Here is a 26,604-nt window from a genome sequence, read left to right as displayed (position 1 = left end):
ATCCGCATTGCTATACCCCTCTCTGTGTGAGGGTGACAAGACAAACCTTAGGTTCTAAGTGAGCATAGGTGAAAACTATTGGCTTTGCCATTGCTTGTTGTTAAAAAATCGTAATCTATTGCTGATGTTGCAGAGGTCACTCACTTCTCCAAGACAACAAACATGCTCCGTCGTCGGCCATCTTGGATCGGTTCCTGTTAGCGCTGTCCAAAGGCGTCTAGTCAGGGACCTTTAATTCCTAGACCTCTTTTTATGTCGATGACACACAGTGGGCAGCCAGTCCTAAAATGGCAGCTTCTGTGCGTGGTCCGCAGGTGGACTCGGACTCTGACAGCAGCGAAGACCTGCAGCGTTTTCGAGAAGCGACGTGGGAGGTGGCACCGGTGCGAGGTATCGTGGAGCGAGAGGGGCTGTCCAGAACAAAGTGGATGTGTTGCACGATGCTCAAGCATTGAACCTGAGAAAGAACCGGAGTTTCAGGCAGAGGCATAACGAGTTGCTCTATGTCAACCAACTACCATTGGCTGCGTCATGTTCTCGAGCAATAGTCGAAGCCACCAGCCTGGATTGAGATTTGCGTATTTGAGGACCGTTTTGGAGTGTATGGATTGTTTCAAGGAGGTGTGACTGATGTTTTCATGAACGTAATGTTGCAAGGATTTGCTTACGGCCGCAGAACAGTGATGGTTGCATATCGAGACTTAAAATATTTGCGTGGTTGAAGTGGGCAAGAATCTGAACTACTTACGTATCTTGTCGTTTATTTTAATTTACTTTTTTGAATGTCACTGCCCTTGTAATTAAAGATGGACGCTCCAGTTCAACGAGGGAATACAGTCCTTGTAGCTGATATATTGGCTATGGGGAGAGGGGATGGGGGAGTGTTGTGGATTGGTTGGCGGCCATCTTAGGCTGGTGGAAAGTTACAGAAACGTTAATGATAGCAAGATGTTAACTTCGTTATAGTTGACCAATTGCATGATGTCAAGGTAATCAGTTTTTGGACAAACACATGTTGAAAAAGAAAAGTATAGGAACAGCGGATTAACCCCTTCGCTTCCAGGCCTCCCCCCCCCCCCAAAAAAAATATGTGCCAAGCCTTTTTTTGGGCTTTTAGGGGCAGTTCATGCTTAGGCCCTCAACTTTTTGTCCACATAAGCTACCCAAGCCAAATTTGCTTCCTTTTTTTTTCCAACATCCTAGGGATTCTAGAGTTTGTGGGTTCCCCTGAAGGAGACCAAGAAATTAGCCAAAATACAGCGAGATTTTTGTTTTTTTACAAAAAATGAGAAAAAAGGGCTGCAGAAGAAGGCTTGTGGTTCTTTCCCTTGAAAATGGCATCAACAAAGGGTTTGCGGTGCTAAAATCTCCAGCTTCCAAGCTTTCAGGAACAGGCAAACTTGAATCAGAAAAATAAATTTTCTACACAATTTTGGTTAGTGACAGAAATGGGTGTTAATTTTTATCGGTATAGATGAGACAGTGCTAGGTGGTAGGAATTTTGTGGATTCCTACAGATTCCAGAACGTTCCATCACAAAAATTTGTGATTTCCAGCAAAGTTGGAGGTTTGCAGGGTTTTGTGGGTAAGAAAATGGTGTGGGGTGCATGTGAAGCACACCAACCTGGACTCATCCAGATGTTTAGTTTTCAGGTGTGTCTAGGTCTTATGGATTCTTCTACATGGCAGCATCCCAACGTCCAAAAAGTGCAGCCCTCACCATTCCAAGTGGAACGCCGAGCTCTCATGTCACAAAGGTAAAACCTTGCTTGCAGTGGGATAAGATGTTTTAGTGTGCAGGGGGGGAGAGCTGAAAGACTGTTACCCCCTTAATTTGTGGTGGAGGCATAACCATGCCCATACTGGTTGGTAGCCACCACCACCATACAATATAAATATATATATATATATATATTTTTTTTAAATTCCCTGGCATCTAGTAGACGTTCTGCTCCCCCTCCCTCCAGGTATAGATTGGGGGGTAATTGCCACATCTGCAACAACTTTGGCCCCAATTATTTGGGGTGGGGGTACCCCCACCCTCTTATTTTGAAAAAAAATAACTTCCCTGGTCTCTGGTGGGCTTTCTGCCGATGGGCCTTCTAAAAGTAGGCCGATCTGGAGGGCAGATATGGCCAACAGTAATGTGCCCCCATGGAGAGCGACCCTTGCCCAAGGGTGTCTGCCCCCCCCCAAACAAAACACACACACACCAATCCCGTAGTTTCTGCCCCCGGGACAGATCGGCCTAATAGAAATAGGTTGATCTGCCCCCGTGGGGGGCAGAAATGGCAATAAACAATTTCTCCCCACCCTCCCCAGAGTAACCCTTGCCTAAGGGGTTGCTCCCCTCATCAATATAAATAAAAATCCTGGGTGTCTAGTGGCTTCTCGGCCTAATTAATATAGGCCAATGTGCCTTATGTGAAACTAATAAGTTTCTCCTTGAGTCGCCTGGAAGCATTGCTTCCAACGCGACAGGAGTTGACCTCTGATGAGGTTGCTGCGCTGATGTCATCAGACGTCACTGAGAGGGGTGTTGGGGGGGTTGAAGGGAAAACGCTTCCCCTTCCAGCCCTGCCCTGGGGGGTGGGGGTGGCGGGTGTAGGGGAGTTTTTTTTGGGGGGGGGAGGAATAGAGTGCCAGCGCTTCACCCGAGGGCCTATACTAGGACATAACTATTACATCCATGGCAGGGAAACGGGTTAACCTGTGCCCTTGTTTGCATGATTTATGTTCATTTACATACTCAGAAAACAAGTAGCAATGTTATTTAGTTAAACTGTACCTTTAAGTCATAACATTTTTGTTTGTGTTTAATGTTCCTAGTCCTATATGCACCTTTTTTTATAAATGGGGTGAAGTCGTTTTAATGATGGAGTAGCCCTAGCATTACCAATAGGAACAGAGGAAGTGAGTACCTGAATACAACTTTTTCTAGCTTCTGAGTCAAGAATTTTCAATTCTGTTAAGGACACGGAGGCGAGGATTAGGCTTCTTTTTACTGCAAAATTAACAGCAGCCAATCAAAACACTTTAAAACAAAAAAATACTTTTCCCGTGTACCTTAGTAGACCATGCTGTCTACCGATCAAATGTCTGCCTCCTGTATATCATTGTCTGCAAACACAGTCCATCCTCTTTCTTTGCAGTCAGCCTACATAAAATACTTGACTCCTCGGAACTGGAATCCAACCGTGGGACTGAATTTCCGACATCTAGACTGTTGACTGCCAACCGGGCTGAAGACTTTAATGAAAATTCTTCCTCTTCTGATCAAATTGAGCAATCAGGTGCATTGTTCTCTGCACCTAAGGTGAAACACAGACACCAATAATAACACCCGATCCATACTCATGAAACAAGTAAAATTCAACATATTATGCATAGCTTCATTAACAACTTTACAAGAAATAATAGATATGAAAAATTGTTTCCTGTGTGGGATAATCGTCCCTTCAGTGTCCTTAATAGAACTGAAAATTGTTGATGTGTTGGCTAGAATTTTTTTTGTTCTATGTCAGGACCGGAGGCTTTGAATTATGTAAGTTCAAAGCTGATCCACCACAGTAGATACCACATCAACAATAGGTTTGTGATTTAAAAAAAAAAAAAAAAAAACCCTTTAAATGTGGAGTCTGAAGACCAATCTGTTGCCGTTATAATGTCTTTCAAACGGAAACCAGTAGAAAATGCCTAGAGACAACAGTTCATCAAATTGAATGTGCACCAAACATAGAGATATCTAGCACGGCTTCCCCCAATATCCATCTGACACATCTTGCCAGAGATGCAGCGAAAAATGCACCAAAGGGACTCTTTAATGAAATAAGCAATTGTCCCTGTGGATCTCTGCAAATTTCACAAGTACGCTCCTCAAACTTTCAAGCATTTGACAACAAATGGTTTCTGATGATGAGGAAAAGCTGGGTAAGCAACATATCTGGAAGCAGTCTTTGTATGTCTAGAAATAGTAAAAGAAACTCCAGAAGGAGTAAATACTCTACCTGCTAAATCCAGCACATCATCTGAGACCCATCTGCAAGACATTAGACATAGCAGAATGGTAAGTTTCACTGACAGCTGCTTGCGCGAGAGGCCTTCAGGAAAACGTAAGACACCATCTACATCCCATAATGAAGAGTATCTAGGTTGAGGAGGCTTAACCATCCTGATACTGTGCAGTAGGTTACATATTAGCGGATGCTCGTCGACTGGTTTACCCTGTGAGTGAGGATGACCCGCTGACTTAAAATTATTAATGGTCCTGTAGGTTAAGCCTATTGCTGTTAAGTCAGAAAGAAAATTAACAATCATATTAATGCTCGCTCCCATGGGATCGATATGTTGCCCACTACACAAACAAGCCCATTGCCTCCAGGAATATTCATATCGTTTGTGAGTGGAAGTAGCCCAAGGTTGGGACAAGAAAAACAACACATTGTCTGAAACTCCTGGCACTTGGTAGCATCTCCGGAAATCCTCCACGACATAAGTGACAATTGCCCTGTTACTATCAGAGGATGAGGAGATCCGGCTGGGTCCAGCAACAGATATGGATCCTTCAGAATAGCAATCAGTCATGCACAAGACAGTGACATTGCCACTAGAAACCATGTTTGAGCCTTCCAAATAGGCGTCACCAAAATGAGTTCCGCCCCCTGTCTCCTCGCCTGAGAGAGTACTCTCTGAATCATGGAGAACGGGGGAAATGCATACAGCAGATGCTTCTCCCATGTCTGAAGGAAGTCGTCCGACCCCAGGGCTAGAGGATCCGACCTCCAACTGAAGAACCGAGTTAGTTGAGCATTCAGCCCCTTTGCAAACAGATCCATCCAACACAGACCCCACCATAGATTCAGATTGTGAAACACCTACAGGCTGAGTTTCCAAACGCTGTCATCCTTGAGGAAGCGAGAGTTCCAGTCTGCTACCAGGTTGGCACGTCCCGGAATATACTCAGCCGTCACTGATATCTGATTTTGTAGGCAAAATTGCCAAAACTCCTTTGGAATCTCTGCCAGAACATGAGACCTGGTGCTTCCTAGGCGATTTATATACCACACTGCCGAAATGTTGTCCATGCGCAGTAGTATACAACATTTCGCCTGGCAGGGAGAAGGAGAGTGAATCGCAAACGCCCCAGCTAGAAGTTCCAAACAATTGATATGAATGGCTCTGCCGTTCCATGCATCCATGTGAGCTAGCCACCAGGCAGTCTCTGCCCTGGCTTCCTCTTACAGCGAAATCCGCTTCGAGTAGGATAAATCTCTGCGAAGATGTCTGATTTTCAAACGCTGCCAAGCTCAATAATGAAGCGGCCCCAGAAAAATCGACTGAATAGATAAGGCTAACAGGCCCACCAAGCGTGCCGGGGTCTTCAATGATATACTCAGAGAGGCAATGGCTCTCCTCAACTCTTTCTTGATAGAACTCCTCTTTGTGAGAGGCAATAAGAGTTGGGCCTTGATAGAATCTACTTGGAAGCCTAAGAATTCTATGACCCTGGATGGAGTCGAGATCGACTTGTCCGGATTGATAAGGAAACCCAGCTCCTGTAGAAGCTGTACATTCCACGAAAGGATACCCTCCATCTTGAAGTGACTGTAGACTATACAGGAGTTGAACTCCTTAAAATTGAGTACTAGACGAGAACCACTGCCTTTTTTCTGTTCCAAGAATATTGAAGTGACAAATCCAGAAGCGTGAGGGCTTGTTCTGACTATGGCCCATTTGCGCAGAAGGGTGTCGACCTCCCTGTCCATGAAATTGCTCTTAATTTGGGAAACATGAATGGGACAAGGAAGGGATCTCTGCTGAGGGGGAGCATAAAACTCCAGTCTGTACCCTCGCACTGTCTGCAATACCCACGGATCCTGAGAAATGCATTCCCAAGCTGGAATATGCTCTTTTAACCTCTCCCCACCCCCAGAAACACTTCTGAGAATGGAATAATTCTCACCTGTAGATGGCCCATCAGAGGCGTTGAAACCACCTCGGTTGTTGTTTCTGAAGCCATGACCCCGACCTCACTTGTTGTAGTCTCCTGAGGCCTGATAAAATTTGCAGTCTGGTGCTCGACCCCTGTAGCGTCCGGCCCTGACAAAAAGGCCCCCACTGAACATCTTTTTCATCGAAGATTGTGCCTTGTCCAAAGCGGAGAAAGTAGCCACTTATTTCCCTAAGTCTTTGACAAATTTGTTGCCAAAAATCAAACCATTCGCCATGGAGCCTGCCTCATTAGGGGCTAAGTCTGCCAGCATAGGATCAATGCGCATCAGAAAGGATCATCTGTGCTTGGTGGTCATTGCTCAATTTGCATTGCCCAGAAGGCAAATGATTTGTTGAGCTCATTCCAATACGCCCGGGACATCTTGTTTGGGGTCAAGGGCAACAAGTTTTTATGTTCACTTTGTCCTTGGGACAAGTAGGCCCAACCCTCTGCGGCACAAACCCTTTGGCTGCCTGTTTACAGAGAGTGAAATGTGTTTCCGGGCGTCGGGCGATAGGAATTCCACATCCCTGTAGTCGGTTTGCAGACTCAAAGGCATTCCAGCCCTGGAACTATTGCTTACTGCTTCCTCCAGCCCCAGTATGCAGATCTGCAGAAAGGTGGAAAAATAAGAAAATTGCTACAGTAGGGATTGAAACTGCAAGTATTCAAGCCCTACTATGGTAGTAGCCCTGGCATAATCAGAGAGGCTATTATCAGAGCTCTTACATAATGAGATTGCTGCCATGATTTGGCGCCACACTACATGGCACCAAAGGGACAAGTAGATCTTTTTACAGGACAAGTAGATTTGAGAAGCAACCTGTCCCGTGGACAAGTAGATATTTTAATAAATTCCACACCCCTGTTTAGACTGGACTGCCAGTTCCAGAAGTATTGTGATTGGACCAGATATGTCCAAAGGTTTATCCTGGCAACCCTTGAATGCCCGATCAAATCCCTTTTTAGGGTCTTTAGAGAATCTTTTAACCGAGGTCGCCATGTACAGATCCAGATCTTTGCCCAAAAGGGAGGGGTGAGGACATTGAGTGCAGTGTACTGTGCACATCGCAGTCAAAACCCTTCCTGAGTCTTTCCTGCACGTAATGTGCCACCTCCATACAAGGAACGCGTGTGGACATTATTTTATAGGGTCAAAGGATAAGGTACGGGGCACTTGACCACTTTCCTGCAGATTGTGAGTCTTATGTTTCCCCGAAGGCTTAGGGTCATCATGCCCCTGGTCCGAATCTGACGAGTGGGTGGCAGAGGAGGGAGCCACTTTCACCTGCATAGAAGACTCCATAAAGGCATCCAGAAGCTCCAATGAAGGAAAATAAAAATGTTCCTGGTCTTTAATAACTGATGCAGCCATTTGCTCTAGAATTTCTGCTGACGAGGCTGGTCCCCTTGAAGCTCTCTGGGCAAAGCCCAAATCAGAAGTCTGATCAGTTTTGGATCCAGTCTTAGACAGGGCCGAGCCCTTATCGTAAACTTGCCCCATTTGGCGTTCAAACAAGCCAGAAGACGGACGAACAATGGATCCCAGGCATATACGCGTGAACCAATCATTCCAAACATGCAAGAGCACCGTGACACTTTAATCCCTGCTCCCACTCCACACGCTTTCATAAAGAGCAGCTATTTAACAAGCTTTTAGCAAGGTCTGAAAAGTCACTTATCCACTAGCTGCAAGCAGCAAAGAAAGGGAAAGGACTATGTTTGCAGAGACATTTATCCAGGAGGCAGACGTGATTGGTACACAGTATGGACTACTAAGGTTAATGGGAAAAGTAGTTTTTTTATTTTGAAGTGTTTTGATTGGCTGCTGTTAATTTTGCAGTAAAGAGAGAGAAGCATAATCCAAAGCCTCCGGTCCTGACATAGAATTGAGGATTTCATGAACCTAGTGTAGTAAAATTCTCTAGAATTTAAGAAGATTGGAGATCAATTAATTATTTGTTGATAATTGAGGCACAATCACTGTAGAATAGTAAAACAAGAAATGATGCGACTTGGGGGATTTTTAACTTTCTCCAAAATAATCCAGACCTGGAATTAGAATAGTAAATAAACCTCCTGGATGGTCTGTGAGAGAGTCACACTTCCTCCAAATTTTCTTCCGTTCCTACTGCTGCCCTTACTGTATTGTATTGTAATAGTATTTTATATAGCTCTTGCTACCCCTGACGAGGTGTGGAAGTGTTTTTCGGTGAGTAGCACGCTACTCCTGAACCCAAGAGGAATTAGTGGTGGATTAGTATAGGGAAATATGAGTACAGTTTTATTATTATTAAGAGTTAATTTGAGCAGAGGATATGTGAGTTTGTTAGTTGGATTGACTAGAGTAATGGAGGGCTAGAGGAAGGAAGAATCCAGAAGTGTTAATTGGGAGTTTATAGTAATAGGATGAGGCTTGGGATGAGTAAAGGGGAGATGGAGGAGAGAAGAGTCTGTGGAAAGGGTTAGGGAGATCAAAAGTGAGATAAATGAAGGAGAATTATGGTAAAACATTTGATCAGTGTAATATAAAAACGAGAGCAGGGATTCATAAGTATCTAATATAACAACTTATCTAGGAGCTATGCAATAACCTATGAACATGTTAAGCATAGAATAACATACACATATACATGTATACACACATACATACACACATGCATACATATATACATTCATATAAACATGCATATACATATTTAACAATATATATAGTTGTGTGTATGTATGTATGTGTGTATATATATATATATATATATATATATATATATATGTATATATATATAAAAACCGTGAGTAAATATACATTTATTAAACCGGTTTAAAGAATGTGTGTAATCTGTTGTTATGGCATAATAACGATACATATTTCCTAAAGAACTATACATATCTGGAATATACACCTAATCAGATTAAAAATATTTATCAACACAGGCATATGCAATCCATTTCTGTTTGAATATGGTGGTTATGAAGGAAAGAGCCAACTCTTGAGTAGTCTTCTGAAGACAAGATAGTTGTCCGTGGATCTTATATATGGGGGGTAATGAGTTTTGTAGTTTAGCTGCTTGAACGGAGAAGGATGTACCACCTATAGACTTTTTCTTGTATGGTTGAGTTCTAAGGCGGGGTGCCAATCTTGAGCAGAGGTTTCCTTGTTGAAAGCAACTTGAAGGTGGATCTTCTGGCAATGGGTAACCAGTGTAGTGCTCTCAAGGCAGAGGAGATGTGGGCTTGTGGCTTTACATGTAATCGTAGCCTGGCAGTGGAGTTCTGAATATGTTGTAGTTTTTTCGTAATAGAGATGATCCATGGTAGAGGCCATTAGCATAATCCAGTTTGGATAGTACAAAAGAGATAATAGCCTGCATCTCGTGTGGCAATCCAAGGTGGGGGAAGATGCGTCGCAGAGTCTTCAAGGTGATGGAGGTTGTTTGTGCTAATTTGTCCACTTGGGCATTCATTGTTAACTTGGCGTCTATTGTTATTCTAAGGTTTTTAACTTCCTTGGATAATTGAGGAGGTGGTCTGAGACAGTCAGGCCAGGCACACAGTGGGTCATAGTTTTTCCAGTCACCACTTACTCAAACTAAATGCCTCCAAAACAGAAATACTCGTAGTTCTGTTTTGGAGGCATTTAGTTTGAGATGGCTCTGTCATCCACTGATGAACGGCTTAGAGGCAACTGAAGATTTATGAGTTTTCATTGTCTTTGGGGCATTCCAATTTAAGTAGTATTTGTGTGTCCTCTGCATAGATGTAGCATGTGAGTTGAAAATCATTGATCAGTTCTGGTAATGATATCCTGTAGATGTTGAAAAGCAAAGTTGAGATGAATGATCTTTGGGGGACCCCTGCTTTTGTGAGGTAAGGTTTGGACGAGAAGGGGGGAGAATAGATAATAGTTTTGTTTTGAAGGTAGGATGTACCTTCTATGCCGGCTTCGTGGAGTCTTTGAATTAGGGTGTCATGGTCAACCATATCAAAGGGAGGCGCGAGGTCCAATAGAAGCAGTGCAGCAACTCCATTGTGGTCAACTGTGTTTTTAAGGTCATCCCAGATTGCTATGAGTGCCGATTCAGTGCCTCTTCCTGGGCGGCATCCAGTTTGGAAGTCTGAAAGTATGGAATTGTCTTCAATGAATTGTGGGCGAATGCTGCTCTTTCTATCAGTTTGCCCAGGAAAGGTCCATTTGTGATTGGTCTGTAGTTGTTGGGGGTCCTGCGGGTCTAGGCTTGTTTTCTTTAATAACGGATGTATGCATGCCTTTTTCAGGTTTTCAGGAAAAGATCCTGTAGTTAGTCGTTGATGATTCTTCTTACAGGTGTAGCAGCAGAAGTAGATAAAATAATGTTCTTGAAGATGTGCGGTGGAAAAGGGTCAGAGGGGCAACCAGAAGGCCTGCTTGCTTTGACCAAGTCCATAAATTCACCTTGTGATATATGTTTGAAGGACTGTAGAGGCTGGGTTGGTTTATTCTTAGAGGGCACTTTAGGAAAGGGGTTGGTGTTGATGGTTTTCTTTTGTTTTAGATAGGAGTCCAATGTGTCTGCCTTGGTTGTGTAATGAGTTGCCAGTTTGTTTGTGAAATCTTGAGTAGTGGGATGATTTCCTTCCATGCATTTTAGGTTTTCAAAATTTAATTGAGAATTTTATAAAATTCTGTGGTTGCATGGTGGAAATGATCGCAAAAAAGCAAACATGTGACCATCTTGCATAGCTAAAGTGTAATCATTTAACAGGAAGTGACATCACAACCCTATCTTTAATGTGAATGGGTGCATTTTCCAGTCCAACCTGAAAAAAGCTGTTATGTATTGTACATCCTGGTACATGTTTATACATAATGATGTATTCATTCTTATAGAAACCACACATTCATGTCTATCTGCTATTGATACGCTGGAGAAGTCAGCATTTAAAGAGTAATGCGTTTATTTATAACCGTTCACTGTTGTGCATTGCATAACATCATCACAGCTTTTAGAAAAGCAGAGATTGTTGTAAAAGTCAAACTCTTATTCTTTGATCATTTATATTTAGAAATCTTTAAGGTTTCTGACGTAGGAAATGTGAAACATTTCCAAACAAAATGTGTGATTTGGTAGGTGAAGTTTGCAACCTTGTTTTATTATCGGTGTGAAGCAGCCCCGTAGGTGCCGGCCACACAGTGAATATTATCACACATAGAGACGTAAATGAAAACCAAGATTTGTTTTTTCCTGCTTTACACCAAGAAGGTAGTAACTTTAGTTGGAACATGAAAAAAGTGTGGCCTCTGGAAATACGCCGGCATGTTTTATGTATATCAGATCATGGTTTGGTGCTCTTCAAATAAGGATGAGGGATGGCTTTTGATAACAGCCATGTGTATCTCACAAACATCCTTTTGCCATGCTAATCAAGTCTAGGTTGAAAGTTTAGACAAGCACTGGCAAATCCAATTGGCCGGACCTTCCTGACAATCCTTCCCCCTCCACCCCCCCCAGTAGTTGTGTTTTTTTGAATTGCCATAGTTTCTATTAAGCATTGTCATGGGAGCTGCCGGACCCTCACCAATATTAAAAAACCCAGAAAATAAGCAAAACAAATATTGCTTTGGTAACAAAAAAAAAAAACACTCGCACATAGGCACACTAGTGAGTGCTTGGTAGATGTGCTCTTTGTGAGAGAGCAGAATGCTGTCACTCGTAGTGAAGTTAGCCAGTGGAGGAAATGGACCGACCCGTGCTGTAGAAAGGGGAATCAAAATGTGAGAAAAGACCGTAATAGAGCAATTGATGAAGAGGGCTTGCTAAAAGCACCTGGAAGTGAGTATCTTTCATAAATACAACTATAGTAATATCATAAGGTCCTGGCTAACGCCAGACCTAAAAAACTTTAAGTGAGAAACTTGAGTGAGACAGTTTGAGAAATGTATAAATTGGGTAAATCAAAAACAGAGAAATAAATGTAACAAGAATGACATTGCTTCCCCCTACTGCTAAAGGTGACCCCTGAGAATTCTGACCCTGCACACAACTCTAAAGCTAACCCAACACTACACACTATTTCTTACCTTAAACCTAATTTACCTTGCTCCTAATCCTATCTCTTACTGTAACCCTGAATGTTTTCCTTGTTTTACACTTCTTTTTAAACTGTTTTTTGTGTTGCTAAAGGTTTTCACTATTGATGTTATCATTATTTTTGTAACTTTGTTTTTCTTACTTGTGTTTTCCTGCTTTTTACCGTTAACACTTTTGTTCTCACTTTTTACTTGAAAATTATGCTGATCGCCTTACTAACACCTTTGTAAGTTTGTGAGAAAGAGGCCCCCTGGCAATAATTTTGATGGAAGATCAAAAGGTTTCCATGGTACTTGATGCAGATGTCCTGCCACTTAACCTTTAGATGGGAGGTATGTTGCACCTTTAGGCCATCCTTCATGCTTATGCTAAAGAGTAAGGCTTCCCCACCAGGGAAGTATGGAGCTGGGTCCTCTGGCATCAGGCATCCATTTTTGGTCAGGTGCTTATCTTTTCCACCAGTGTGTACTAAGTAAGAGTTGTGATGGACAGGTAAAGACATGAAATTAAATGGCCAGGGGAGCTGTGCAATATACTGATGAGCAAGCTGTGCGGATCCACCCTCCAATGTGTCTGTTTAGAATATGGTGCATTTTGAAATTGCTAACTCTGAAGTTTCACAGAGGCCAAATAGTGGTTGAGATCTCCTTGAATTTCAGCATAATACTGGCTACCCTTCTTGACAACTCATATGCTAACTGGTAAAAAAAAATGGTTCTATTACGGTGGGTTGCGTGGAAGGCAGCAAAATGTTGGTGGCTGTGTTGCCTGCAGAAGGTGAAACAAATGGAGGACCGCATGGGAGGTGAAGGTCGAAGTCATTTACCACAGCGGTTGCTGCCCATTTTTATTCCATTATTATCTTGAAAGCATAAATGAATGTGTTATTTTTATATTGGGTTCTTATAACATGTACAATAGGGTTTCTATTTTTGGCGGATACAATCTTTAGCATTGGTATTTCTGTAATCCTAGCCTATGGTGTGGTCAGCATTCTTTCTTTGTTTTTCTCTTTTCAGCCCCTGTCAAGGATGGCTCTACTTGTGGTCTCACACAGCCCAGCATTAGGTGAGTACAGACCATTGAGTAAGTACTGGTAGGCTTTTGCACTCAGTGAGAGCTTTTGCTGCATAACATATTTTAGAGACCAAACTGGTCACTATTTGGTATCAAAGAAGGGGTATTGGAGGTAGTCAGTTCTGAGGAGTTGCTGACTATGAAGTCTTTGGTCCACTAAAGAAGGAAAAAGACACCCCGAAGACTTCACTGCATGCATAACCTTGGATAGCGCCGTTGGTAGTACAGTTCCCCCAAGGCTCTAGCCGAAGACATCTGTGGCTTAGAGGGTGGGCGATAATCTCCTTTCCTTTATTGCTTTGGCTTGGCATGTTTTGTTATCTGTACTAGGGTGGTAATTAGATGAGGGGATAGAACGTTTGATGCATCTGCTCTACAGTGAACTTATCCCATCTCTTGACAGGTTTAAGGCAGATGAGCATGAGCAGGATGGCAATGAGCTCCAGACCACACCTGAGTTCCGAGCACATGTGGCCAAGAAACTGGGTGCCATGCTAGACAGGTAATGTGTGCCACGTGTGGAGTGCACTTGTAGCTCAATTTTATGTACTATCTTGACTTGCAATACAATTGCAAGCACATTCTTACACTACAGTAATCTCTGTTTATGTTTAAGGTTCTGTCACACTGCAAGCTTTTGTCTTTGTACATTGAGGCATCACCCTAATGTTCTGCACTTCTGTGCTTGTCATCAGATGTCCCCGACTGGAAAATGAAGTCTGATGGAAAAGAAGGGGAGAGACTGAGTACACAAGGTGGTGCATTGTAGAGGGCAGTCTGCAATCACAAGGACGTTTAGATACGCAGCTATCTATAGTGTAGAAAGTGAAGTGGCACTGGAACCTAAGAGTGTGACGGGCCCACTGCAGCCTAGTTATAGCTGTTTTCTACTGCCCAGCTATTGACTTTCGGTGCCCACTTCTCCTGCTTACGTTATGAACTATGGCAGCTTAGCTACGCCACTGAGGATGTTGTATTGGTACGTGTAAGAGGAGTGGGAAGGATTGAGAGTTGATGAGAGGAACCAAGTGTATATGCAGGCCTGTAGAGGGGAGAGTGCAACTGAAAGAGGAGTGGAAAGGTCAGTGTTTGAGTGGGGAGGGGCTCGGAGAAGGGACACACTGCGTGTGCTTGAATATTTGGAGAGAGCGTAGTCCGAGGAGGAGGAGGGTGAGGCACGGGAGGAATGTGTGAACATTGTTTTCAGATAACCTAACACATTCTTCCATTCTGCTTTTCTGAAGTCCCCACCTATGTCTCCGTTCCAAGCTTTGCGTAAAGACTAGATGTTCCATCCGGAGACCCTGACCAATTTTGTGTGTATATGAGAATCTGCTTTTCTAGCCAGGCCCACAGCATTATCAACTCCAGCTTCCCCTGTACTAGCTTATCCTACACTCATGGTGGTTTACCATCTGTCTATTGGCTTTGTCAGTTTTCTGATCATTCCCATCCACTTCTGTCTTCTGCCTTTTCATTGGCTCTAATGGACCTAAACTGGGTTTTCTTCAACAGTACCCACTCTGCAAAGTCTTTCTCCCAAGCCTCCCTCTTCGGAGGTTTAGCCACTGTATCACTTTGCAGCACTTGCATACATGCTAACATTTCAGAACAAGAAAGTGGGAGATGTAAAAAAATAAATTGTCGGAATGTATTTTCCCCATTGACTTCTATTGAGGCAAGGACAATTTGCGGCGGTAGTCAACTAATATAAAGCCATTTTTGGCTTCGAAAATCGTGAGTCTCCCACCTGAAACAGTCTGTTGGCAGGGCCGCAAGTGTACTTTTCAATTTGCATTTGGGTGAGGGAACTATTCCTTGGAGACACTGAATATTCCATAATTGTGAAGGGTTTCCCCTGATGTAGGGCAGCTTAATGATCATGTTAAAGGACCACCTAATGTGTACAAAATCAGTGTCTGTTTCTCACCATTTGGGACATTTACTGTTTTTTTTTTTTTTTTTTTTTGCATGGTATATTTTACTCTAATTAAACGCAGTAAGTTGGGGGTCTATGAAACAGATTGTATTGTACTGATTTGAATCTTGCATTGCCCCAGCCATTTATTTACGTGTAGACAATCCTCCCATTCAGTTTGTCAGGTGTTTGTGGATGCCAGTGTCCTTAAATGCCTTACTTTTTAAGTCCACTCTAATCTTATCTGCTTTCAGTGCTTTTTAGAGGTTAGACAACAAGGCCCTCATTTTGAACATGGCGGTCTGGACCGTCATGCCAGCGGTCATTACTGCCAACAGCATGGTGGTCCAGACTGCCATATTCCGAACGTGGCTGAAACGCCACGGTGGGAACGCCACCACCGCCAGGCTCCCGCCACCAGGCAGCCTGACGGTGGCGACATGTCAGATCCGCCAGGGCAGCGCTGCAAGCACCGCTGCCCCCTGGATAATGAGTTGCATTCCGCCAGCCTTTACTTGGCGTTTTACACTGCCAGGGAATGGCTGGCAGAATGAGTGACTCGGGGGGTCAGTGAGAAAGGTGTGGTAGGGTTAACTAGAAGGGACCAGGCTGAGTGGGAAAAGGGCACTAGGGTTATTAAGAAGCCTCAGTGCAGAACTTGGGGAAAGGGTAGTAGAGTTAATGAGAAGGAGCCAGGGTGAGTGAGCATGGGGAAAGTGTGTTAGGATTATTAAGAAGCTACAAGACTGAATGTTATGAGTCCTAGTGGCTAGAAATGACTTACTACAGGGCTTGATATTAAGACAGGAAGTGCTTCAGTGATTACTTGTTAATGAAGTTGTTCCAGTTGATGATCAGTTTAAACTGTCTCTTTCAGTTACATTTGTGTCTCAGAGGATGGTGCGGTCCAGGCATCAGTGGTGAAGCAGGCTGCGGATGCAGAGGAGGATGGTGAGCTTGATGGATCTTGGACTAGGGACAATCTATACTGATATTGGTTTTATTGCAACAGTCGACTCTTTGTGCCACAGGACTCTAGCAGTGATTTGTTAGTGCTTAAAGAGCATGATGATGTGAGCTTCTTCCAGCAGTGCTGAGTCAGCGCTGTAAGACTCTGGCCGCTACTGGTCAAGACTGACCGACTCAACGAGTTTGAGCTTGCTGCCATAGCTTGTAAGATTCTAGGAGATAACCATCAGGGCTGCAGGACTTCAGCATTGTGATCTTCTTTCTGACTTGTTGGGTGTGTGCTGTTTTTTAAATCCAGTAGCGAGAATGGGTGGACATTTTTCACCATATCTGCTGCACACCAGCTTTCTAATCTTGTTCTCTCTTTTATCAAAATCAATATTTTTATGTGCTTGTTTAATTTTGTCTCAAACTAAAATTGCAACTCTCAGACTGAATTAGGCTGTTGAATTAGTCTAGGAGTAGAAACATGATGTACTGCCAGCAGTTAGCAAAGTGTCAACCCAAAGTGCAATCTTCCTCCGGCAGTGTGTGCTTCCACCAGCAAATCCCTAACAGTGTATCAAAATTCCCTAGCTTCGTGGTAGTGATTGTCTCCTACAGGTGTTCCCAGTCAGTGTGAAAGCTGAGATTGTTCACTGAAAACAGAGCTCATTATGTGGGGATAGAAAGTAAAATTAAAAAGAATGACCGCTCCAGCCAAACAACGCTCAGAAATAATATGTTGGTCTTTGGTGTTAAAGGTAGAAAACTGTAGTAACCGTATGTAGCTGAGAAACCCAACATTCAAGCTATTTACATAAGACGAGTGCACATACAATGAATCTAAATGAAACATAGTGGTTATCCTGAAAATCTACAATCAATCCCTCAGTCTCTCTTTGACTTGTGTGGGAACCCTGGTATGGAGACAACTCGCTGGTCTATCTCCAACAACTCCAAGAAGCATGGACCTTGTACTGCAGGATGGACTCAGCTGATATTGGTTGCTGTTTAAGAGGTCATGAATTGCGACTTGTTTTTTTTTACAGATAATTCTAATACTTTGGATATGTCCTTAAAGTTTGTGGTGTGCCTCTGGTTATATTATAGAATGAAAAGTTTGCAAGAATTTTTTTTAAACTGAAACTGAGAAAACAAGTGGCAATGCATTCAGCTCAGAAACCGTATGTAATCCTACCATCAGGTCAAAATTTGCAATCTTTAAGAAATGTATAAAGCAATTAACAGTGTTTCCTAAAGTACTTTTACTCGTGTATTAAAAAGTTCTTAAACAAAAAAAAAATCTGAGAAATTGGCACAATGGTATTCCCTCATTTTTATAATTAAAAAAACACAAAAATTCTAAAGCTAATTTGAAATTAAGGAGTATATTTCAATACAAAAAGATGAAACCTGCAATTAAGTTTCCGAATTATGTAGCATTGCAATAGCTATAATTTTCTGGTAAATGCTAGTTTTCATTTGTTTTCACAGAAGTTGGGTCTACGTCTTGTACACATAACATAAGACACTGAGAAGCATGTTGAGACAACAGGAATTGCCTCGCAGAGTCCTTGCATAGGACATGCACTTGGCAAAATGTACTTTCATTTTTATCCTTTTCCGCTGGTGTTTTACAACAACTTAATATGAGTATTACAATCCTCTGAGTATTCTTTTTCTATTAAGCTGATAAATGTCCAAGTAGTTGGGTAACATTGTAAACTACATGAAAGTTGGTGATTAGGAAGATAATACTTTTGCTCTTCATGGGACAGTGGATACGTTTTCTGGAAGAGCGTGTGGATGTAGTACGAGTGTTGCACATGGTCTCCAGCAAGCGGTCTGAGGTTGGTGCCTATGAGAGCACAGTCTTTAGTTTGGAACCAGAAAGCTTGGTTAGTCAGTAGAAGAGTTTGTTGTATTGACTTTCTCAATCATAGCAACATTTATGTTCAGGGCTGAAGGGTTACAGCAGTTTGCCTTTCTCCAGCACTGTCGTCAATTCTAAATTACTTTGATATTTCCCAGTTGCACTAGAGTTCCCTGAGAGTACTACAGGAATCCACTGCTTCCACTTGCAGAGCACTGTCGGTAGTATGGTCCCATCTGAGTGCATGTGTCTTCAGCAGTGCAAAGTGAGAGTATTCGGCCCCATCAGAGTGAGCTCAACCTAGAGCACTTGATATGATTAAACGTTTTCTTATGTTTTGTGTAAATGTTATATTTGTCACTTTTCTCTCCATTTTCAGGATTCCGCTTGTTCTTTTCATCTGTTCCTGGGTACTCTGAGGATGTTGAGCGTCCACCTCTTAAAAAGCGCCGGCAATCATCTAGTTCCAGGTGAGACGTGGGACCGGGGGCTGGAACAGTGACCTAAATTGTGCCTGAATGTTTTTGAGGGGGATATGGCGACACTATTTTCCAAAGGTAACCCTGTTTTTTTGGTATAAAGCAAAAGTACAATGTTGCCTTAGGAGTTAGGTTTGAGGAATTTTAGGCTTGGTGTATTTGTCCGCATTGCAGTTTTTGTGCTGCATCAGCAGTGCAACCAGAGACAATTTTTACCTTGCAACTAACTGTGATTCTGCAGCGTGACATTCGATAGAAGTCACAGGCTCTCTGCCCTATTAACATTAATGAGGCAGGATTCTGTTTGGAAGCTCTTCCATATGTCTACAAAAGTATGGCTGTAGACCTGATGCCTGAGACAGCAGACCTCCATCCCTGCTTTCACATCTGCAGAATGCCAGCATGGCGTTTCATGCCCCTTAAAAGGAAGGAGCTACATTTAAAAAGAAAAATGCCTTAATTTGAATGAATATTGAGTGGAATAATGCAATTTGTGTCACACACTGATGCTTGCACCCTTTGATGTTGCTATGTCAAATTTCCAAAGTGTAATCTGTCCGTCATTGATGACTTCCATTTAACGAATACATACCACATCTTTTGAGGGGTTGGTGTTAAATCCATGATTTGGAACGTCAGACTTCGTTTTGCTTTTGGATTGAACATTCACCATTATGACTGTATAGGTTTTTTAAAGAAAGTAATAAACTAACTTGATTATTTTTTACTATCCTCCTCTGCTCATTGCCAGCCATTCAAATAGGCTCACTGTGTAACAAAGTTGGTATCATTCCTCGAGATCTGATCGGTGATTCATTATCAAAACCCACAGAATCCTAAAATTACTCAAAATGAACCCCAAAGGCAACATTTCTCTTTTCCATTATGTGGTGTGCATAGCAATTTTGCATATTAAAAACCAAGTCCTCCAGAGAACAAAACATTACTGACATGCTGGAGGCGTTGGTACCGTTAATACTTGGGACAGAAGATCCCATAGAGGGAGAGCTCTAGATTTCAAATGTAGGTTATTACTCAGAGAGGGTACCGAGAGAGTACAGTCTTCTAGGAGAGCAGAGGGTTACCAAGAGGGAGGAGGATGGGATAATCAATGAGGGGGTGTAAGGAGTAAAGGGTCGGCAAGGAATTAATGTGTGGACTGGGCATTATGACCTGATGCTAGACGATCCTGCGTAACTGGTGGGTGTTCCTTGACTTGGGGTTGGACATGTGGTTCCACTGAGGCGGTGGTTGCACAAAGCTGGGGATCCTAATGCTAGAGGAGGCAGTTTACTAGGAATCCCAGGAAAAGGTCTTATGGGTTCTCTGACACATGCCTTGTCTTGCTGTCTCTCTCTGCAGTGATCAGGACAGTGACGAAGAGTTGCAGAGGTGCAGAGAGGCAGCAGTATCCGGCACGGACATTTTAAAGCACAGTGCCATTCCTATCCCAGACCAGGACTCCCACGATGCTGTGGGTGGGGAGTGCAGTAACGAGAGCCAGGCCAAGAAAAAGAAAAGGAAGAAGAAGAAGAAGAAGAAGGCCAAAGTTAACGGGACGAGTAGCACTGTGGACGAGCAGAGATTAGCCAGAGACCAGGAGCAGCAAGTTTGCAATTCCCAGAACTGTGACACTTTGGACACAGTCAAACTGAAGAAGAAGAAAAAGAAAAAAAAGAAGCTATTGGCTCCCATCTCTGAGGAAGGTCCGTCTTCTGATGGATCCTGACTTACCGTAGCGATGGTGGCCTTAACTCGCACTTCAAATTTATCCACAGTTTCTGGCAAGCACTTTGCTACCTTGTGTGCTAGGAGTGAGCAGTGAAATAGAAATGTTGCATTTATCCATCATGCAACTACAACAAAAGGAGGTTGGCAATTTGATGGCCACTTTTGGGTAGGAAAATAAGGAGAATGTCAGGATAAGGGCATCTTTTGAAAGGTCAGTAGAACTGTAACAAACAGCTAGATCAGACAAACACTGCAGCCCTTCTGGCCTTCTAGAGCTACTGTGCAGTTTGGAAGTATCAAGTTGGCCCTAGAGGCCAGTCTACCTCTCTGCATGACATATTATCATCATTGTATCCCACTACTGCCTACTGGATGCACCTTCGTTCTTTCTTTCTCTGACTTACCTCTTCCCGGCAAACGTAAAGTGCTTCCTAAGGTTTTACTAGTGGAAGCATAGTGACCTCTGGCCAGTGTTGTACCTGGAACTTCATCCTGTGGAGCACAGCATGCTGCACCCTTAAAGTCTTCCTCACAAAAGTACTCAGCAGAGATAATCCACTTTTTTGTTCCAGTCTCTGTACTTACACCTATGAAAACTGTGATCAATTTTCTCCAGTTGAAAGACAACGTGCTGCTGCCACTCAAACTCACACTGGACCACACCAGGAAGGACTGCCTCATCCTCTGTGTCAGGCCTCCCTCTCCCCCACATTGGGGTGTCCTTATATCATTGTTCGTACCATCAAGCCTCACGCTTTGGGAAGTGACAACTTTGGGCTGTTGCCACCAACCTTTCGGATGCAACCTAGGAAGAGAGGTGTTCACCCACATCTGTCATGTCTAAATGTAAGGACATGACCTGGTTAAACAGAAGAATGGGACTTAAAGCATTTCTTTTTATAATGCATGTCTGTATGTAATATTCGTTTTACATTGAACATTCATCTTACCCACTTCCTTTGGCGCATAATCACAAACTTTACCATTTCCGGGTTGCTGGTTTCTTTGAGTATTATTTCATGGTACCAAGCGATGCTCTGTATGTAAGATTTGAGGTGGAGTTGTTTTGCACTTGTCTCTGCTGCTTTCCCCAGCCTTGGGGGTTCAGGTTCGTTCTGAAGACATTAGAGCTACCATAGAAAAAACAACAGGAGGCTCTGGACTTAAATACTGTCGACTGAGCCTCAAAAATGTTTGTGTGAGGCTACAAAAAAAGTCCATCTTGAGTAGTGGCTAGTTTGAATTGTGATGAGCATGTCAGGGATGTTGTGCAGCCTCTATTGGCTTCCTATGCTGCCCTGTGTGACATTTTAGACTAAGACTATAGTAATGACATAAACAACATTTCACGGTCAGGGTTTAAAGCACTGGAATATGAGGCTCGAGTCCTATGTCACGAGAAAGATTCTTAAATCCCTGAACAATAGTTGGTTGGCAGCCTCCAATGTTTAAAAAAGAAAGCATGTTGGAAAATGCTCCAGGCTACAGGTGGCCATGCAGTTGTATGAGACCCGAGGGAAATGGCTCATCTGAATGTGTTCAGGGGCAGGCTCAAAACCATGTTGGAGTGGTATATTTGATGGGTTGATAACATGCCATTGGGTCATCTTGTTGTTCTTAGTGATGTGGCCTGGATACCCCTGGGTGTAAGGCAAGTTGTACATTTCTGTAACTGTGGGATGACTGTGTGAGAGGGATATGGTGACAATGAGTGTATGTGTTTGAGACCATGCTGTGCCAGGATTACATATTTGTGTGTGAGAGCGAGGAAGAATTTGGCGGCCATGAGTCATGCTCTGCCTGTCTGAGATTGTTTGATAGTTTGGTGCATTTTGCTTGTTTGTGCGTGAAATACACACAAGAGGTACCAGGTAACTGTGTGCTATTTATCGTCAGTGACTATTACTCTCTATAGCCAGAACCTGTCCAAGTACAAGAGGTGCTTGAATTCTTTGGAGACTTTTTTGGGGCGCCAGAAAATGACCATCACTCCTGTTTGTGTTTCCACACAACTGTCACATGACATTTACTGGACCTCTGGCTTTTTTCTAAGGTGATATAAATAATGATTCTTTTCTACATTGCACTGAAGGAGATGAACTGAAGGGACAAGTATTCAAAACTTGAATGTGAAAAGAAAGAAGTCATGTTGTTTAGTGTTCAGAAGCAAGTTGTGACCACCTCACCTTAAAAAAAACAAGTGGTCCATTTGAATTGTCCAGTACAAACACCCCATTTTCCAGAGTACAGCTCCAGTCTTTTCAAAAAGTCCTTGTGCGTTTAATCACCCATCAAAATAATGAAGCCGTAAATGACTGGATGGAAAGTAGTCAAATGAAGGAAGTCACCAAGGCCAGATTAGCCAGGCTTGGCTTTCCAGGCTAAAAATGCCAATCCACAACGGAGCACACACTCGCCCTATCTGTCTGCCTCTTTCAAATCACGTTATCTGAGTAACAAAGCTAGCTATATTGTTGCGGGATGAACAGATCTTAGTCCTATTTCAACAGCACTTTGGCAAGCTGGCACATGGAGCACGATATTATTAGCAGCACCTGTCTCCGCTTTAGGAGCAGCGTGAACCACAATAGCATACATTTCTGATACTTTATTTTCTGTCACTGGAATTTTGATGAGGGTATTAACTGGTACATTTATAGTATATTTTTCAACACTTTAGGACTGACTGCCTGTCAGGAAGAGAGGAAAAAGTGGGTCCGGATCCCTCCCTATTTCAGGCCGAATACCCTCACCCACCTATTAGGTGGCATGCTTCATTCTCGGTCCACCTTGCACTGATCCTTATGGTCTGGGTTCGAGCTACTGTTCCCCCGAAAGGATTGGGCGATCACAAGGGGTTATTTTTGTTGAGGCCTCTCCTTATTCTTACAGGGTGTGACGGAGACAGTGCAGAGGGAAATGTATTGTTATCTAAAACTAACACCTAGGTGGACCATCAACATTTTGTTTTGCTCCCAAGTGATAGAATTAAAAGTAACATGGGGTATAATTCAACCCACTAGCGAAGGTCAACATGTTTCTGCCAATGTGAAACCTTCTAATGAGATGATGGCATTCATCAGGACTAGATAGTCATCTCTACTTTATGATAAAGTAAGAAAAATCTGATTTTCACAACCAGGACCTATGGAGAAATGTTTAAAAGATGTCAGGTGTGGTCCTTATGGCTTCAATAAGTGTTGTTATGGAAAAGCAAAATCTGTCAACCGTTAGAACATACATTGCATCATAACTTTGTGTATTGTGTGAAACGCTCATAATGAGCTGGAATTCTAGTGAACGCGGCACAGCAATTGTGTTTTGCAAGCACAAGCATACAACCATGTCTTACCAAAAGGTCAGAACACTATGGTTTCAGCGTTGATGCTAGAGAAATGGATCAAGTCTCTAGTTATAATGCAGGTATGACAATTGTTGAACAATGGTAATGTATGTTTAAATGATACAGTAACATCTAATTTCTGTATATGATAGTAAGGATATGTGGGGTCTCTAAAAGTCTGCCTTCAACATAAATGCTTACAGTATTGTCCCTTTACAATTTTTGCATCATGTGTGATGGTTTTGTAGAGCAAGAACAATTGTGTTACTACTTTACGAATCGATTATGAGTCAATGTTTCCTAAAAGGTCATCAACACCCCGTGTATGCCCAATTGTCTTTCTGTGCAGCTATTAGCTCTTTAAGTTGTTGTACATTTGTGACTGCTTGTTATTAAAAGGGTATTAGTGGTTAACGTTCCCCCGCCACCACATTGAGTACTATTGATGTACATAACTATTCGGTCCTATTTAGGATGTAATACTAACATTACGATGTACCCGTCCCAGCCGCCCGCATCTCCATGCAACAAGAAAACACCATGGAGCATGCCGGGCAGGTACAAATAGCATGACTGGTGACGTCATCAACACATAATGCATCATTCTTTGGCATCTAGTGTTCTCCTCTTGTGTGATGTATTGGATGTTAATGGAGTGTATTGCCAGTGTCCATGAATATTGGTTCTCTAGTAAAGCAACAGCCCCCCCATGTGATGAAAGGCAACATAAATCGTGTTCTCCAACAGGGTACTTCAAGGAGGCTTTTGAACTTACTCCATTGTAAAGAGATGGGTAAGGGAATCATGTGAGTTCAGCTAAAGAATCTTAAACCCCACTCTTGCTTCTGTTCAGTCTGTCACTTCTTGTAATTGTTACAAATGTATTATCAGTTAGTGAGGGGATAGTAAATACTGTGATTCCAAAACAATAAGTCACTGTCAATTTGGGTGATGTTCGTCATCGTCTTGAAGATCATCAGAGAATAAAGTTAGGTATTCCTGGGCTGACAAAACTCAACTTGGCATATACACCACTAACTAAAGTTAAGTGATCCAACAGTTTTAAACTATTTTTCTCCACCACCTCACATCTGTCTATTTCTGGCCCTAGTTTATTCAATTAATCCAAACACTAAGGTCGAGTATACCCATTAGTACCCCATAGGCTGAATCGTTTCAGAGACGTGGTAGCCATAAGGGCCTCTGGTGCACTCCATGGGATTTCTGGCTTTCGTCAGTGGTTGAGCGAGCAAGATATACAAACATCCAGATCATTCACCTTGCTCTTAGTGTTTTCATTGAGGTACTTTTGAAAATAAATCTAGTCTTCATGAAATCATCGTGATGAAACTGTACAGTGCATGATGGTATGAGTTTAGCAAGTCTTTCATCTTTCACACAACTGATTTATATTTCGTTGCATGGGATGTTTGCATCTGCAGTGAAGAGTGAATACTGGCTAAAAAAATGTTTGAGAGGACCAAATGAAAATAGATTACCTTGCTTCTACAGGCGTTTTCCATTTGTTTGAAAACAGCATTACAGAAACATGGCACACCAAGGAAGAAATATTCGTTTCTTTCCATCCATGTGCACAGTTCCCCAGTTGTCTGGGATCACCTCAGCCAGGTCTTGCTTTTAATGCACTAGGAATTTGCATTCTAGGATTTGTAGTTTTGCTTCTAGCATGAAAAGCATAGTCTTAAAAAAAAAAAAAAAAAACTGCAAAATGCTGCTTGCAAGAAAAGCTAGAACTAGCTGAAAGTGTTCCTAATGCTATGGGTTATATTGTGTTGCACCTGTTGTACATCTATATACACCTTCCTTTTGCTCCCATCACCGTGTCCCATAGTGCATACAACCATGTGCCTGTGAACTGTGTATCACCCAGTGTGCCTCCGCCGCTCGCCTCTGGTGCAGGATATCAGTAGTACCCCTTTTTGCCCCCCTATCGGCAGGCACATGACCTTGCTGAGAGTTGTGAATGATGGTTGGTGTGCATACATTGATGCCTATATATAGTTTGTTTTAAGTCAGCGGGTGGCTGTAAGTCTGTAGGTTTTGTGGAAATAGGGGTCTGTATATCTGTTGTCTTTGAGCATACTCTTAGTGCTGGTGAGTTATGTTTTTATTAGACAAACACCAAACCTGTTAGTTTTGTTTTACCCATTGAGTTCAAACTGTTGTCTGCTGTATAAAGAGCAAAAAAGACATTCCTACCCCGCTCCCCCACTTCTCCCCAAGCTACCAAGTTTGCAGACTTAGTACAACACTGGGTCACTGGTGGGTGCCTGGAGGACCCTCTATCCAATGGCCCGGACTTCCTTATATTCCCCACCCCACAATTTATACATCCAATTAGATAGTATACTTTGCTCCCAATCGCTCGTCTCCCCGTATGTCAGGCAGACAACCTAGGTAGGCTGGTGTCTGAGCACGGTGCCCATGTACTTCAGGTGCACTGGGAAACCCCCTAATTCCCACCTGGCATCTCCCTCGTGGATCTTTGGAAGACCCTGCATTCCAGGATGCCGATTGCCCACATCAGTGACTTCTTCAACATCGATGACGGCACCGCCTCCAACAGATTCCTTGAGTGGGATGCATTTAAAGTTGTCACACGTGGCAACTGCCTACAGGAGATTGTTGGGGTCCGACATGTGCAGGACAAGGAAATTGAGGGAACTGAGCAACACACACCTCTTCTGGAATGCGAGCTGAGCCGGACTCTTCCTGCCTCCCTGCGCTGGAGGAGACTAAGTGTAAACAGGCCTACCTATTGGAGCACCTCCGCTGCTTTGGTTTTACTGCCTAAGTGACCAATACCCATATGCAAGATGATAAATCAGGGTGTCTCCTTGCCTGACTACCTTGACCTCCAGTGTTCCGTACGCCACTTCGTACACAATCTGACATCCTCTCAACCTTCTGCTCCTATTACTCCTATCAGCAGTGGCTCCTCCACTAATGCGGAGGAGCGTTGCCCCACTACTCTGAGCAGTGCAAAAAAGGGAAAATAAAATGATGATAATACAATGTTTTTATCATTTTATTTTTTTCAGGGCAGAGCCTGGTTAGGGCGGGGCGGGTCTGGGCTGTGTCACTGGGAGGAGTGGTATGTGCACCAAAGTTCGCATGAGGGTCTGGCCAGCCATCTTGGGCTGGCCAAACG

General features: G+C 43.0%; 1 protein-coding gene across 1 annotated transcript; it reads left to right on the top strand.

Moving 5' to 3' along the window:
- The first annotated feature begins 250 nt into the window (after window positions 1-250).
- C11H12orf43 (chromosome 11 C12orf43 homolog) lies at window positions 251-23,859 on the top strand. Its single transcript, XM_069215059.1, has 6 exons — window positions 251-390; window positions 13,080-13,128; window positions 13,541-13,639; window positions 15,933-16,006; window positions 18,259-18,349; window positions 19,721-23,859. The coding sequence occupies exons 1-6, from the start codon at window positions 288-290 to the stop codon at window positions 20,085-20,087; spliced, it is 783 nt and encodes a 260-aa protein (XP_069071160.1). The 5' UTR covers window positions 251-287; the 3' UTR covers window positions 20,088-23,859.
- Window positions 23,860-26,604: the final 2,745 nt, after the last annotated feature.

This window comes from Pleurodeles waltl, chromosome 11, assembly GCF_031143425.1.
Source record: "Pleurodeles waltl isolate 20211129_DDA chromosome 11, aPleWal1.hap1.20221129, whole genome shotgun sequence".
NCBI classification, from domain to species: Eukaryota; Metazoa; Chordata; class Amphibia; order Caudata; family Salamandridae; genus Pleurodeles; species Pleurodeles waltl.
The sequence above is the reverse complement of the archived record's forward strand: the minus strand, read 5'-3'. Positions and strand labels throughout refer to the sequence as shown.